This window comes from Corticium candelabrum, chromosome 14 (assembly GCF_963422355.1).
Source record: "Corticium candelabrum chromosome 14, ooCorCand1.1, whole genome shotgun sequence".
In the NCBI taxonomy this organism is placed as follows: domain Eukaryota; kingdom Metazoa; phylum Porifera; class Homoscleromorpha; order Homosclerophorida; family Plakinidae; genus Corticium; species Corticium candelabrum.
Genome location: NC_085098.1, coordinates 4,862,895 through 4,877,081, shown reverse-complemented (window position 1 = coordinate 4,877,081; position 14,187 = coordinate 4,862,895). Strand labels below are relative to the sequence as shown.

The 14,187-nt window shown below is 39.9% G+C and overlaps 2 protein-coding genes across 2 annotated transcripts; one reads left to right on the top strand and one right to left on the bottom strand.

Moving 5' to 3' along the window:
- Positions 1–374: 374 nt before the first annotated feature.
- On the bottom strand, positions 375–4,958 carry LOC134189452 (E3 ubiquitin ligase RNF121-like). Its single transcript, XM_062657727.1, has 7 exons — positions 4,842–4,958; positions 4,714–4,778; positions 3,249–3,390; positions 2,897–3,051; positions 2,195–2,423; positions 763–992; positions 375–558 (listed from the first exon to the last, which is right to left on the bottom strand). The coding sequence occupies exons 1-7, from the start codon at positions 4,854–4,856 to the stop codon at positions 438–440; spliced, it is 957 nt and encodes a 318-aa protein (XP_062513711.1). The 5' UTR covers positions 4,857–4,958; the 3' UTR covers positions 375–437.
- LOC134189451 (N-alpha-acetyltransferase 15, NatA auxiliary subunit-like) lies at positions 4,952–14,185 on the top strand. The gene is made up of 23 exons (XM_062657726.1): positions 4,952–5,057; positions 5,151–5,235; positions 6,698–6,802; positions 7,416–7,504; positions 7,564–7,632; positions 7,966–8,100; positions 8,720–8,864; positions 9,647–9,766; positions 9,869–9,964; positions 10,030–10,136; positions 11,020–11,092; positions 11,158–11,330; positions 11,583–11,735; positions 11,798–11,926; positions 11,992–12,141; positions 12,197–12,257; positions 12,322–12,441; positions 12,588–12,676; positions 12,737–12,845; positions 12,908–13,006; positions 13,060–13,203; positions 13,303–13,400; positions 13,722–14,185. Exons 1-23 carry the CDS (start codon positions 5,001–5,003, stop codon positions 13,977–13,979), a joined length of 2,664 nt encoding a protein of 887 aa, XP_062513710.1. The 5' UTR covers positions 4,952–5,000; the 3' UTR covers positions 13,980–14,185.
- Positions 14,186–14,187: the final 2 nt, after the last annotated feature.

Below are 14,187 nucleotides of genomic sequence, written 5' to 3'. Positions count from 1 at the left end.
TCTGTCGTCAGTATGAGAAGTGTGGGCAATGGCAAGACAACTGAATGGCAGTCGTGCGGACGAGGCGTACGTTGTGTGTGTGTGAGTGAGTGTCAGTGTGGTGTGTGTGTGTGTGTGTGTGTGTGTGTGTGTGTGTGTGTGTGTGTGTGTCAGTGTGGTGTGGTGTGTGTGTGTGTGTGTGTGTCAGTGGTGTGTGTGTGTGTGTGTGTGTGTGTCAGTGTGGTGTGGTGTGTGTGTGTGTGTGTGTGTGTGTGTGTGTGTCAGTGTGGTGTGGTGTGTGTGTGTGTGTGTGTGTGTGTGTGTGTGTGTCAGTGTGGTGTGGTGTGTGTGTGTGTGTGTGTGTGTGTGTGTGGGCTTGGGAACAACTCTTGACGTTCGGATAATGAACTAAGATAACACAATATACCAAATATCATATCTAGTTGCAACTGATTCTACTATTCAAGACCTAATACGTAGTTGACTGCTCGCGCAGTTACTATAATGACTGGTAACCAAACAATGAAATAGCGTAGAAAGTCCAACAGATTGGCATACTGTACATGTGTCCTGTCCCACCTGAATAACATTTACCAGTCAAAGAAAATACACATTTTAATGCACATATTGGTCACTACAAGTACATTACAAACATCCACAGGAGAAAATACAAGTTAAATGTAAATAAATAACTAAATAAATAACTAAATAAATAAATAATTAATTTATGGGTAAACACCATCCAACGTAATCGGATTGCAGCAGTAACAGACAGGAGGATACGGATTGCTGAATATCCTTTTGAGATCGACTTTCTCTTTGCAGTATGGGCACGTCTGCTTCTTACCAACAATGCACCATCCCCTGATACAAAACTCGTGGAAAACATGCTTGCAAGGGAGTCTATACAATTTTTCTGTTTGATCGTTGTCATTCAGATCGATGGCTTGTCCACAGACAGCACACACGTCGGACGAAAGATTCTTCAGTGGCATTCCAGTTTTTGTAAAGTACTGTAAAACAAACAATGTCGTTACTAATATGTACAAGTACAAAAGCATTTCGGAAAAATGAGAAAGAGGTAGGTTTGCCGTACAATACGAATAGAAACAAGACTATGTAGGTTGTGCTGCAACGTCTTTCATGAATTCACTCATACAGACTGAGCAATACATCATGCCTACATTGCACCATTTTCTAAACAATGTGTTTTATACCTTAGAAAATTTGCAATGTAGGGATGATGTATTGCTCAGTGTATGAGTGAATTCATGAAAGATGTCACAGCACACCCTACATGGTCTTGTTTCTATTCTTTTTCGTACGGCAACCCTACACATAGAATGACTACTACAGTAGGATGTCAGTTATCCAAACGCATACCACTTAACTAAAGGGCAGTGCCTCAGATGCCCTCTAGAATGAACGAGCTGTAAACCATTACATGCATGCGCAACAAGATGTAATGTCAAGTTAGTAACATTATATGGTAAACTACTCTCAGGGTTCTCGTCAGGTTTTCAGCAGAGTGGTGGTAGGGCGTGGTCTTTTGAAGGGGTGTGGTTTTGACGTGTTATGGTTGTCGAAAACGTAGCTCTGGTGACGTTTTTGTGACTTCCTCTGCTTATTAATAATCAACCTGGTCAGAATAACTTGGCTGTTTTTAAGATGATCTTTGGGGAAAGAGAATTAGCCGTTTGCATATCAATATTTTATAAGGGACAAGTACGTTTATATAGAAATGCCACATCCTCATTCAATTAGGATGCTTCCCATTTAGTCATATAACACGGAAACAAAAGCACAGTAAATAGCACACCTGCTGAGGCCAAGTGGGAGGATGTTTGTTCATGTGGGCATGGGGGTCAATCCCAAAGCCTGGCGGGCATCTCATTTTGAGAAGTAAAGCATGGCAGCCCGCCACCCCTTAGTATGCCTGGCTAGAACCCTGCTACTCTCTCATCACCTTACAGAGTGCAGTTGAGTTTGGGTGTTCATGCAATTTTTTTGTTCAGGACATATGACCCAGAGACACCTGTTTGCATGCCAGTAGAGTTAACATCAGTTACCTAAAATATTCAGAGTTATGAACAGGGTCAGATCCCAAAGTGTTCGGATAACTGACATCTGACTATAATTATGTATAAATTACAAGTTTATTGATATCAAACTGATGTGATACCAAAATGTACAAGTTCAGTGGGACGTTGCTTACACCAATCTTTGCTGCGACGTACTCCGTGCATAGTTCTGATACATCTCTGCTCAGTACACCAAAATAGAGTCCATAGAAAATTGACGTGATCGAAGCTTCAATGACAGAAGACGGGATGGCCTCTGCGAGATTTTTACCACCAAGAAATATGACCACAGTCAGCATGTAACCAAGTAGTGCTACAGCATAGCATAGTTTATAGACCAATAGAAACCAACGGTAGACGAGCCTAAAAGCATAAGTGTGACGTCAATGCCTGTTGTCCTTCAGTGAATATATTCAATGCAATTAATCGTAAATCAGTCTGTCTGTTCATTGTTAGTTTTCAGGTTAGCAGGGCCTCCCTGCATACTCACAGGGTGGTCTGTACAGTTGAAATGCGTGTGTCAGCGTCTCTGTTAGTCTATTTACTATTTTAGTCATGTATTTGGCTGTTTGTCCACCTAATTGTCTGTGGGTCTGTGACTGTCTGCTTGTCTCTTTGTCCATTCATCTGTCTGTCTGTCCATCCATCCGTCTTTCTGTCTGTCTGTGTATCCGTTTGTCTGTCTGTCTGTCTCTCTGTCCATCCATCTGTCTATACATCTGTCTGTCCGTTTGTCTGTCTGTCTGTCAATGGTAGTATATGCTGTCTGTCTGTTTGTCCATCCGTCTGTCTGTTTGTCTGTCCATCTGTCTGTTTTCTTGCAGTTCTTTGAGTACCTTGGAGTAGTACCTTCCATAGATTTGGAAGTAGCTTTGAATATAATATAGCCAGTTATTAACGAAAATAATGTCCATATAGCCAACATCCGAAACCAGAATAAACGAAGTGCAAAATAAATTGGAATAAGCCATAAACCTAGCAGAGTTACAGCCTGAACACAAAGCGCAACATCACCATCACAGAGTAAAATAAGATAGTGCTGCAGGGACTGCCAGTGCAAGTGCTGGCACAAGAGCATCTCGTGATAGCAAGCATCAAGCAGCACTAGACAGTAACAACGTTGATTGTGCATGCATGGGTGAGTAGAAATGATACAATTAAATGACAATATCAATACACAAAACATACATGATATGATCTTGGCCGTCTCCTTTTCCACTGAAACAAAACTATTTGTACGATGACCATCAACATCATCAAGACAATCATCATCTCTGCATGCATCTGCTCATGGCCTTTGTGTTTCATAAAAAATTCATCTTGCCGTTTGCTACAAAACAAGCCACCATTACTCCAACAGAAACTAGCATTAAGAGAATGGTGGCTTACAAGATGTAGGACAAGTAAGCCTGTTTACAAGTAGACAAGTAAGCGTGTTTACAAGTAATAATTGATCGTACCGCTGTAACAGCATGTGGCATGCATGAGGTAATACACTCAGACCTCATGAATATTACAACTAACTAATGTATGTATGGCTTTTGTAGCAATAGAATAAAGCTACAATTACAAACATTAGAAGATAAGTGGAAGTTAATCGACAAACCAAAACAATAGCATGACGGAAAATGCAGAGTGCATTTCTGATGCACTCAAACCAACTACAATACAATGTGCTCCTAGATACGCATGCCTACAGATGAGAAAAGTGTGATAAGTGCACATTCAGTGGTAGATCCATGAATTTGTCTTGGGAAGAAAAATTAGTGACGTCGTGGCTGAAACTACTTGGCTAAATTTAGAAATAAAGTAATTGCCATCTTGTTATCCCCATACTGTAGATCATTAGTCTATGTCATGTAAACTTCTGCCTAGGCCACATACTGCATGTTGTGTTATATCAGCTGTCCATGTTAACGATTTCTGTTGTCTCAGAATGCCCTTTCAATTTTTACACTGACCAAACTGTGCAATGATAATTAAGCGTGGGAGTGGTTTGACCCATCACTGACATTCGACCTACCAAATCATTTTGAGGAGACCCTAATTACTTGCAATTCTGACAGTACAAAGTAATAATGCACCCAATATGTTGTTATGGCAAGTCTTACTTCCACAGTACAATTAGAGTGTGTGAGAAAATTTGCAATTAGGATTATTTAATTAGAGCATAGCTGTACATAACCAAGATTGAAATTGGCAACTAACTATGACAAGAAGAAAACGAATTATGCACAATATTGTAAGGCTTCTCTAACAAACTAGTGATCTTTCTGTCCACCTGCTCAATTCATAGTGTGCTTTGTTTTAGAAAGAACAGCAAACATTGGATTACATGGTAGACATACCATGAGTTCGATGTTTCAAGCCTATTTCTCTATGGATAAAAGACCATCTCAAAACCACAAAACAACAAGAAATACACACAAAATAATTTAATCGTCACCACACCAACAAAATTTTATTGAATCATGCACAACACAAACTAGTAAAGTAACGTTTATATACAATTTAACTTGATTAATAACTGCGAACAACATTGTCTGTAGCCTCACTTCGCTCGCGCTAGCACAGGCGTAGGTGTGGTCAGCATTAAATCTTCAAGATGCGCTTGAGCGTTTAGCATGTAAACACGACAAAAAGTCTAACGTACCGTTCTAGAGCATCGTCGTCAAGAGCATAAGAAGTAACAGCCCGCGCAGCATCACCCGCATTGTTCTACAAGTGAAACACGTTCAAATCCAACACAATGACTAGGCTATACACAGTAAAAAATTCTACCCGTTCATGGTCCATCGATTGACACCACTACTAGAACTCACACGCTGACCCCTAACCAGCACAAGAACCTACACGCTAATATTTTAATTACATGTCAACGTTTGCGCATGCGCGACGATACGGTCTGCGTGTCTGTTTTCACAATTTGTCAGACAAGCCATGTCCAAATCGCAACCGCTGCCCCCGAAAGAGCAGACGCTGTTCAAGCGCGTTCTGGTGAGCACCAAATACAGCCGGTCTTCTGTGGGCAATGAGCTGCAGTACCACGTGGTTTGCGACGTGAAAGTTACAGTGTCGTTTGCGTTTTAGAAATGCTACGAGCAGAAGCAGTACAAGAATGGGCTCAAGTTTGCCAAGCAGATTTTGTCGAATCCAAAACAGTCGGAACATGGAGGTGAGTGGTGTTGACGTTGAACGTGCAGACAGTGAGGAAGAGATGGAAACTGTGTTGTCGCTCCACTGCCGGTAGCTCTCTGTAGGGAGTAACCTATTAGTTTGTTATGATTACGGCGGTAGGACACGCCTACGTAAATTTGAAATTTTTTACTGGCGTTTGAATTTAAGAACAAGACTTTTGTGTTCAGCAGACATGCTGTGACATGTCATATTTATTCGGCACTTGATTAGGGGTTGTTGCACAGGTAACAGCAGAATAAACAGGATGTATTGCTGTTTTGTTTCAGGAAGTTTTATATTAAATGCTGCTAAAATATTTGTGAGGCCAGACCAACTAAAATTTTTGATGCTCGGATAGTTGGACATGAAACTTGGATTGATTGACCGGAGTAAAATATAGTAATGATCATGTGACATTTTCAGCATGAGCAGTTTTCATTGCACTGTATATACAAACTTGAGGTAACTAAACTGGACACCTTCAAGAGACACTGGTACCAAGCTGAATGCGGAAACAGTGGCTGGACCACATGCACTGTTAACACCTGCAAAGTATTGATTGATACATAGTCAGGAAGCATAATATCATTGCGCATGCACACATCAATTTTATTTTTATTTTGGTCAAGCTCAAAGCGAATCTGAGCATCAAGAAATTTAGTTGGTCTGGCCTAATCGTCAAACTTTTGCAAAGTCCTGTTTCTGATGGCTTATAGTCTAGGATAATAAATTTCTAGAATAAACTCTGTCGATGTACTTTTTTTCAAGGAAAACACAAATGGTAAAATTCCCAGTAATATTTTATTTTATGCAGTAATAGGGATTGAAACTACATTATACTGTACTAACATGATGGAAAGTTTGGCTGCCTTTTATTGTATATCTCATGTCCCACTCGCATTCTTGCTTTTAATCATTGCTCTATGAACTATGATCCAATATGTATTTATTGCAGAGGTGTTACTGTAGATAGTCTCACAACTACACATGGTTTTATTCTTAATGTATGCAAAGTAGTAATTGAACTCCTACATTTAGCAATTTAATTAAGTATGCAGTTGTTTGGACTTTACCCTATAGAATGTTTGTAAATTCTATAAGGGTGGGATGTCAGTGACTTTACTTGCACACTTATATCACTATCGAGTGAAGAGTCTAATGATAAACTACCATGCAAATGAAAGGTGGGCTTGTTCGAACCTTTTCTGAAAGTGGAGGGTATGAGTAGATAATAGGGTGGGAGCAAATTTCATTGCTTATCAGTTAGGTTATAAGTGAGTGTTCAATGGCTATGAAGTACTCAAGTTGAATCAGGAGGTGTTTTATGTACTTGTTGAAAGTTAATAGCCTTTCTTCTTTCCAAGTCTATTAGCATATTAACATTCAGTACTGTGTCTAGGACTTGTGATTTCTGGTGTCAATTTAAGGACAAAAAATGTGATATAGTATTTACTTTATAGAAACGTTAGCGATGAAGGGTCTGATGCTGAATGCAATGGGAAAGAGAGAGGAGGGTTTTGATCATGTGAGACGGGGACTGAAGAGTGACATCAAGAGTCATGTTTGTATCTTTTCTACAGTAGCGTATAAGTCTGAAGGCTATTAGTGTCTATGTGTTACTAACTTGTTTTTACATTAAAATTGTGGATGAAAATAGACTCATTTTGGTGTGTGTTCTGTATTGTTATCACATAGTAAATATAAATGATATTGTTTAGGCTTGCTTGTACTGTAGATGTTTGTCTCTTTGCTATTTTGTTTTTTGTCTCTCTGTTTGTCTCTTTGTCCATCTAGCTGTCCGTATGCTGGTCTTTCTTTGTATCTGCTTGTTTGTCTGTTTTGAAAGTTTGTACATCAGCACAAACATTCAGTACATATTCGTCTAGTGTGACTGTCAGTCACCATGTAACTAAAATATTTGACTACAATCAAACCTGAATGCTTACACATACTATTTGCACACAAGAAGGTCTATTATGTGGGCAATGATAGATGTTTAGGTAAGCCTCCTTTGCAAGTACTTTTAGTGCACTTTTGTCTAGGTCAATGTTTGGTTGTTTTGGCTGGTTTCTTGTGTTTGTTTAACTCTTTACTTACCCATATGTCAACATAGTCATTCTTGTCATAATCATCATCAGATGGACATTTAACATTTGTCCTTAACTCAGTGACCTACAGGTTGGCACGTCTATGGACTGCTTCAACGTTCAGAGAAGAAATTTGATGAGGCAATCAAGTGTTATAGGAATGCTCTAAAATTGGAGCCAGTATGAAGGACTTCGTATTCTGTATGTGTGGAGCTTGTTTTATCATTGTTGTTCATCAGGAGAACATCCAAATTATGAGGGACTTGTCACTTCTTCAAGTGCAGATGCGTGACCTAGAGGGATATAGGGTAAGACCTACAGTTCAAAATAGGTTGTTTTTTGCCTGTCTGTCTGCCTCTTTTTGATTTATTTTCATGCCAGCAATGCCTTGTATCAGCTTCTGAAACTTTTAGGCTTAAAATTCCCGCTGGTAGCTGGTAGATGCTGATTTACCCATTGATGTGTCTGTCCACTTGTCCATTGCCTTGTCTGTCTGTTATTGTTTTTATATTCTTGTGTCTGTGTTGCTGTCTGTTTTTTTACTGTTGTAGTCTCTACGTGTTGCATGTGTTTCTATATGCTGCGTACAGTTTGTTTACTTCATTTTGTTCATTTATTTATTCCTTTTTTTTCCTTTGTAGGAAACTCGTTATCAACTTCTTCAACAGAGGCCAGCTCAGCGACAGTCTTGGATTGGCTATGCAATGTCCTACCACCTGCTCAAGGAGTACAGCATGGCACTTTCAATCACAGAGCAGTTTCGAGAGTCCCAAATGGTAAGAACGATATAGACATAGTTGATTCTTGCGAGTGTCATACAGGAACCGGATATGAGCGAGGTCACGAGAGAGTCCGGGAACGAAACTAAAAAATTTTTAGTTTTGTGTATTGTGAGCAGCCACAGAGTGGTTCTTATGCTGGTCAAGTGGTAGTCAGACAGACAGACGCCACAGACAGATTTGTTTACTTTTGTTGCAATTTGTAAATCACAATACACAATAATCAAGTTATGAACAGGTTTGCGTGAGTTACAATTAGTACAGTAGGTGTGTATGGATGAAAGCAGAACAGAGATATTTACAAACATGCAGACAGACAAACAAACAGATAGACATACAAATAGACAGACAGATAGACAAACAGATAGATGGACAGAGGATGGATAGATGAATGGTTATATAGGTTTTAAGAGATTCGATATTAACAATTTAGAACTACAATGGATGGAGAATGACAAATGTTGATTTATACTAGTAGTGGAGCATATGTATGATGATACAGCAAGTTGCTGATATAAACGTAGAATATGTGGGTGGATAGATTGATGGACTGCCAAACAATCAAAATTGCAAAACATTATTAACTTAATTAATGTTGTGTAATTCTGCTTGATAGGAGACCATGCGGTATGAAAAAAGTGAACTGCTGCTATATGAGAACATGTTATTGGTTGAAAGCGGACGACTTCAGGCAGCATTTGATCATCTTGAAAAGTTTGAATCCCAGATTGTTGACAAAGTTTCTTATTTGGAAACAAAAGGTAATGAGGTGTCAGAAATTATGTAACTTTCAACACTCTTATTCATTGTTTATCTGTATGGCATTTAGTGAATAAGTGTCATCCTTCTGTCTGTCTGTCTATCATAATACTGTCTGTCTGTTTGTCTGTCTGTTTCTTTGATCATTGACTGCTACTTGTCTTGTCTGCATCCTTTTTCTGAATCCTCCAGCAGCCTAAACTTGCCAAGGTACTTTCTCTGCAGGTTTTTCATAAGATATGAAGTGTTATATGTTTTGAGCTTGTATTGCCTCTCAAAATGCTTTCTGATCATACTTTACATGACACCTTACTGTTGTCTGCTGCTGAGATCACAAAATATGACCAAATGCCACTCACCCCAATTTTCCATGATAGAACCACGCCCGTTAACCCTAGAGGTGCCAGACGGGTGCTCGAGGTTATTGGCAGGCAAAATTTTACTGATACTGATACTTCTGTCCAACTCAGGTATTGCCATCAATACTGATGAACCAGTACCGGTAGAACAACTCTGTCAAAACTGTTTTTGTCTGATGTGTGAATTGATTTAGGGGATTCACCCACTTCTTGCCAAAAGAATTTACTCTATTTAGCCTGCGTCATCAGTGTCCTTGTATAGTACTGAACTCTGCTTTCTTACTCTTATGACTTCTTACTGCAGATGGTCTGGAAGGCACTTGTTTGTGTGACTAGTTGATGGTTCAGTCAACAGGTTTCTGGAAACTGAACAAGACCCTTTTACTGGTTACTTTTGCTGAGGTTGATAGTGCTTGTGTATGTAGGTGATCTTTTGATTTCTCTTGGTCGGAATAATGAGGCAACTCTTGTCTACAAACAACTGCTTGAGAGAAATCCTGAGAATGTAATGTATTTCAAGCGACTTGAAGAAGCGCATAAACCAAGTGAGTGATTGTTGTAGTTTAAAATTGTTGTTCATCTTTTTGTGTGCTTGACTTGTATCTCATATATTGCCTCCATTAGCGTATGTAGCATCTTTTCTTTAGAAACTGTTGATGATCAACTGGCTATATACTGTGATATATTCGATCGATTTAGCTATGTGTCTGTCGCACGGCGCCTTCCATTAACATTTCTTACTGGTGACCACGCAATTCTCTTGTCATTTATTGTATTACAAACTATTGCTTTTTTTGCTGTATGCAAGGTGAGAAATTTCAATCATTCTTGGATGCATATATGAGACGGATGTTGACAAAAGGTGCAGCTCCTCTATTTACACTACTCAAGTGCCTTTACTCAGATCTGGAAAAGGTAAAGATAGAACATTAACTGAAGAATAATGAAGGAATGTTGGCATTTTTGTTCTCGATTTACCGCACGAGAATTGATGCTGTATGTTGAGTGTCTCAGAGGTTGGGTGACTTCTACATTAGGGGACCACTTCCTGATGTGTATTCAGGTGCATCTCTGGGCTTAATGTGGTAACCTTGTGACCTCACTTCCATTAACTAAATTCACTTAGAATTGATGGAGCAACTGGGTGCAATAACAGAAATGCAGCTTTATATACTTGTAATCTTGTCTGCAACCAATAAATTTGGTTCATCAAATGAATTAAAGCAAGCAGCATATAATGCATGCTGAACAATAGCAGGCAGAAACAAATTAAAAGTGCATGGTCAGGCCTAACCCCTAAGGAACGCAATAGCCCACGTGATTTGCTTTCAGCTGTATTACAGTAACCATGTTTAGAATAAATATTTAAATCTGCCACACAACCTAAGTCGTTCGTCCTTTCCAGCTACAAAGTCATTAGCAACTTGTTCTAAATTGAGGGAATCAGTCATGTCCTTGGTCTTTGATAAATATATTACCTACTTAATCGTTTATACCCTAACAGGAAATAGGCGCCACTAGTCGACTGGCCAAAGTACGCTGTGTCAAAAGTGGTCCAGCCAGACTGGTTCCACCACCCCTGCTAAGTTGCAGCATGACTAGGGTGACACTACGTGAATACTTGTCCATGAGCATCATGAGAACTGGCTGCAAGATGTTATTATTGTGTGGGTCTGACACCGAAGCCAAGAGTACCTAAACACGTGTTATCAGACAAGGCCACAGACAAATTACAGCATTTAAAGAATTTAGCAGCGAACTGCAATAATTGTGAAGTAATAGTGTCTTGTTGTTATAGGTACAGGTAATAGAACAAACTGCATTAGGATACTTGGAGTCACTTCATAGTTGTATGAAGTTTGACCCGACGGGTAATTTTGCTTTTATTCTGATGTAATTGTTGTCACATATGCCACGCTCTGTTTCCCGCTACTAGATTCCGAAGAAAGTATCCAACCGCCAACAACAGAGTTGTGGACGCTCCACTTGTTGGCTCAGCACTGTTGTTACTTGGATCAGTCAGAAAGGGCATTAGAATTTATTGATAGAGCATTGGACCACACTCCAACGCTTATAGAACTTTATATGGTCAAAGCCAAGATTTACAAGGTACTCTGACGTTTTTGTTGCTAGTCACATTGTCTGTTTGTCTGTCTGATTGTCAGCGTACATTTCTGCTGGCTTACCTGTTTGTCTACTTGTCTGTCCATTTGGCTACCTGTCTGTGTATTTGCCTGTTTCTTTTGTCTGCATGCCTTAAAGTCTCTCTGTTGGTTGCTGTTGGCTGCTGTTGGCTTGTTTGTTTATCTGTTTATCAGTATTGAGCCAGGTTTTCTGATCAGTGGTTTGTCTGTCGTGTAGAAAGCTGGAGATTGCCGGAAAGCTGCCGAGTGCCTGAACGATGGCCGCATGTTAGATACTGCAGACAGATATATCAATTGCAAATGTGCGAAGTATATGCTGCAGTCAGATCAAGTAGAACGAGCAGAAGAGCTCTGCAGCATGTTTACAAGGGTAAGCAAAGGCAACATGTTATTGTATAGACAAGTAGTCTTAAAGTGTGCGTATTCAATTAGGAAGGTGCATCTGCTTCTGACACTTTGAATGAAATGCAGTGTATTTGGTTTGAAAGAGAAAGTGCATTGAGCTACCGTCGACAGGGATCATGGGGCAAGGCTCTACAGAAATGTCATGAGATCGAACGGGTGAACATCCACAGCAGCCGTTCATGTTCCCTGTTTATGTTTGATAGAATTGATGTCCGTTGTAGCATTTTATGGAGATTTTTGATGATCAATTTGATTTCCACACGTACTGCATGCGGAAGATGACTCTTAGAGCATATGTAGAGTTATTGCAAGTAGAAGACAAGCTACGAAGCCATCCTTTCTACTTTCAAGCGGCTAAACTGGCTATAGAAGTGAGTATGAGAGATATTAAAAGTGCATTGCAGTTATAGAGAATGTTTGATGCAGATTTACATTCGACTTTATGATCAACCACTGGTAAGACAAAACAAAGAGGCTGATAAATTAGGTAAGTTTATTCTCTTGCAGTTCTTTTTAATTGCTTTGTGTAGTACATTGTTTTGATATTGCAGGTGAAATGAGTGAGCAAGAGCGAAAGAAAATGCTCAGTAAGCAACGGAAAGCTCAAAAGAAGGCAGCACAGAAACAACAGCAGTTACAATCTGGTCAGGACAAAGACACTGGAAAGAGAGGTGTTGTGTCAGTTTACACGTGTGTCTGTGTGTCCATTGTTCCTTATGCTTTCATGTTAAATTGTATGTATGGATGTAGGGATAGATGAATGGATATGTGGATGTTTGTTGGCTTGTGTTGTGTTAGTGAATCTGTGGTTGCTTAGATACTAAGGAAAGGGATTCAAAACAAACTGATAATGAAAAAAAGGAGACGGGAAAGGATCTGTTGCTGGTACCAGAAGAGTTGGAGTCGGTCTGTGTACCACTTCTACATTTCTCTTTCTTTTGTGCTGTATAAGTGGGTTTGCCATAGACTAAACAACCTCTTGAGGAAGCGCTGAAGTTTCTGAAACCGCTGCAGACCTTGGCTAGTAGTCGAGTAGAGACTCACTTACTGGCTTATCAGATCTTCTGTCGAAAAAGTATTCAAAGCTAATTTATTTGTAGTAACCCGTTATGTGATTGCTTGATTGGTTTTGTGTAGGAAAATTTTTGCTAATGCTGCAGTCGGTGAAACGGGCTGCTGCAATTGATAGGAATCATCATGAACTCCATGAGCACATAGTAGATTTAATGCTAGCTGGTATTGCCTTGTATAGTGTTGACGCTTTTTAGTCTCACTTGTTTTCTCTTTAGTGGCTAGTGCTGAGGGTTTATCAAGACCTGTATCGGCTATACTTCACTCAACTCTTCCAGCACTACTGGATGCACCAAACGTTGAGGAATTTAATCGGCAATTTCTTCACAATAATGCCAAATCGCTTCCCCATCTGCTGTCTGGTAGGAATTTTGATCGTGTTTGTTGTCTTGCTGTGTAAATATTTGAGAAATGAGGTGTTTGCTGAGTCATTGTCACTAAAGATGTGTGTTTTGCTGCAGGTTGTAAGGTATTGTACAAACTTAAACCTGAGAATCGAGATGAGGCTATAAGACTAGTAACTGACTTATCAGATGAACTTACAGATCGAAACGTGAAGGTAAAGTCGAGTCGAGATGTCGAGCTTGGCAAATACGTTTGTCCGTTTGTGTATGTCTGTCTGTGTCTGTCTGTCTGTGTCTGTCTGTCTGTCTGTCTGTCTGTCTGTCTTGTCTGTCTGTCTGTCTTGTCTGTCTGTCTTGTCTGTCTGTCCGTGTGTAGAAATATGTGCATGTGTGTGAAACTGGTGACCCGGATAAACACATCACTGTCTGCCTGCTTGTTGTCAATCAGGACCATTCATTCTCTCATCTTCCCTTTGATCTATTAGTGTGTGACAGTCTGTGTCATAATATACGCTCGCTAGCTATTTCTTCTCTAGTGGTGTTCAGCAGTGTTAGAATCTCTTCAAGGAGGAAACTTTGGCAACATACCAGAAGTAGCAGAGCAGTACAAACAAGACTGTCACAAGCTATTTCGTTTCGCTACCGCGTTTGCGCCACCTAAAGTCGAAACCGAGGACAAAGAAGATCCTAACTCCGATGCCAGTCACACAGAAGCAGCCGCATTGAACGCAAGCAAACCGTCCGGAAAGAACGACACTGTCGACCCTCCAGAAAACGAGGGTTTACAGCAGTAGGTATCGCTAGCGATGATTGAAGGGTTTTTACGAGTCGTGAGAGTTCTCGACACACCTCTAGGGGAGTGTAAGTACCAGGGATGAGGTGCCTTGTTGGATGTAGGTACCGCGTACTTTGTTATTATGTTTCGAATTATACCATTCAGATTACAAATTATGCTGCAACACTTCATTACTGTTCGATTGTTATATTTAGTTAGTAGTCAAC

What these genes read in the sequence shown, in the direction of transcription:
- LOC134189452 (XM_062657727.1), bottom strand. An exon ending in GACGACGATGCTCTAGAACG is followed by an intron (nt 3,391 to 4,713) that starts GTACGTTAGACT and finishes CTTGTTTTGTAG; the next exon opens with CAAACGGCAAGATGAATTTT. An exon ending in ATGGAAGGTACTACTCCAAG is followed by an intron (nt 2,424 to 2,896) that starts GTACTCAAAGAA and finishes TTATGCTTTTAG; the next exon opens with GCTCGTCTACCGTTGGTTTC.
- LOC134189451 (XM_062657726.1), top strand. Translation starts at nt 5,001, where the DNA reads ATGTCCAAATCGCAACCGCTGCCCCCGAAAGAGCAGACGCTGTTCAAG. An exon ending in AAAACAGTCGGAACATGGAG is followed by an intron (nt 5,236 to 6,697) that starts GTGAGTGGTGTT and finishes TTTACTTTATAG; the next exon opens with AAACGTTAGCGATGAAGGGT. An exon ending in TGAAGAAGCGCATAAACCAA is followed by an intron (nt 9,767 to 9,868) that starts GTGAGTGATTGT and finishes TCTTTTCTTTAG; the next exon opens with AAACTGTTGATGATCAACTG.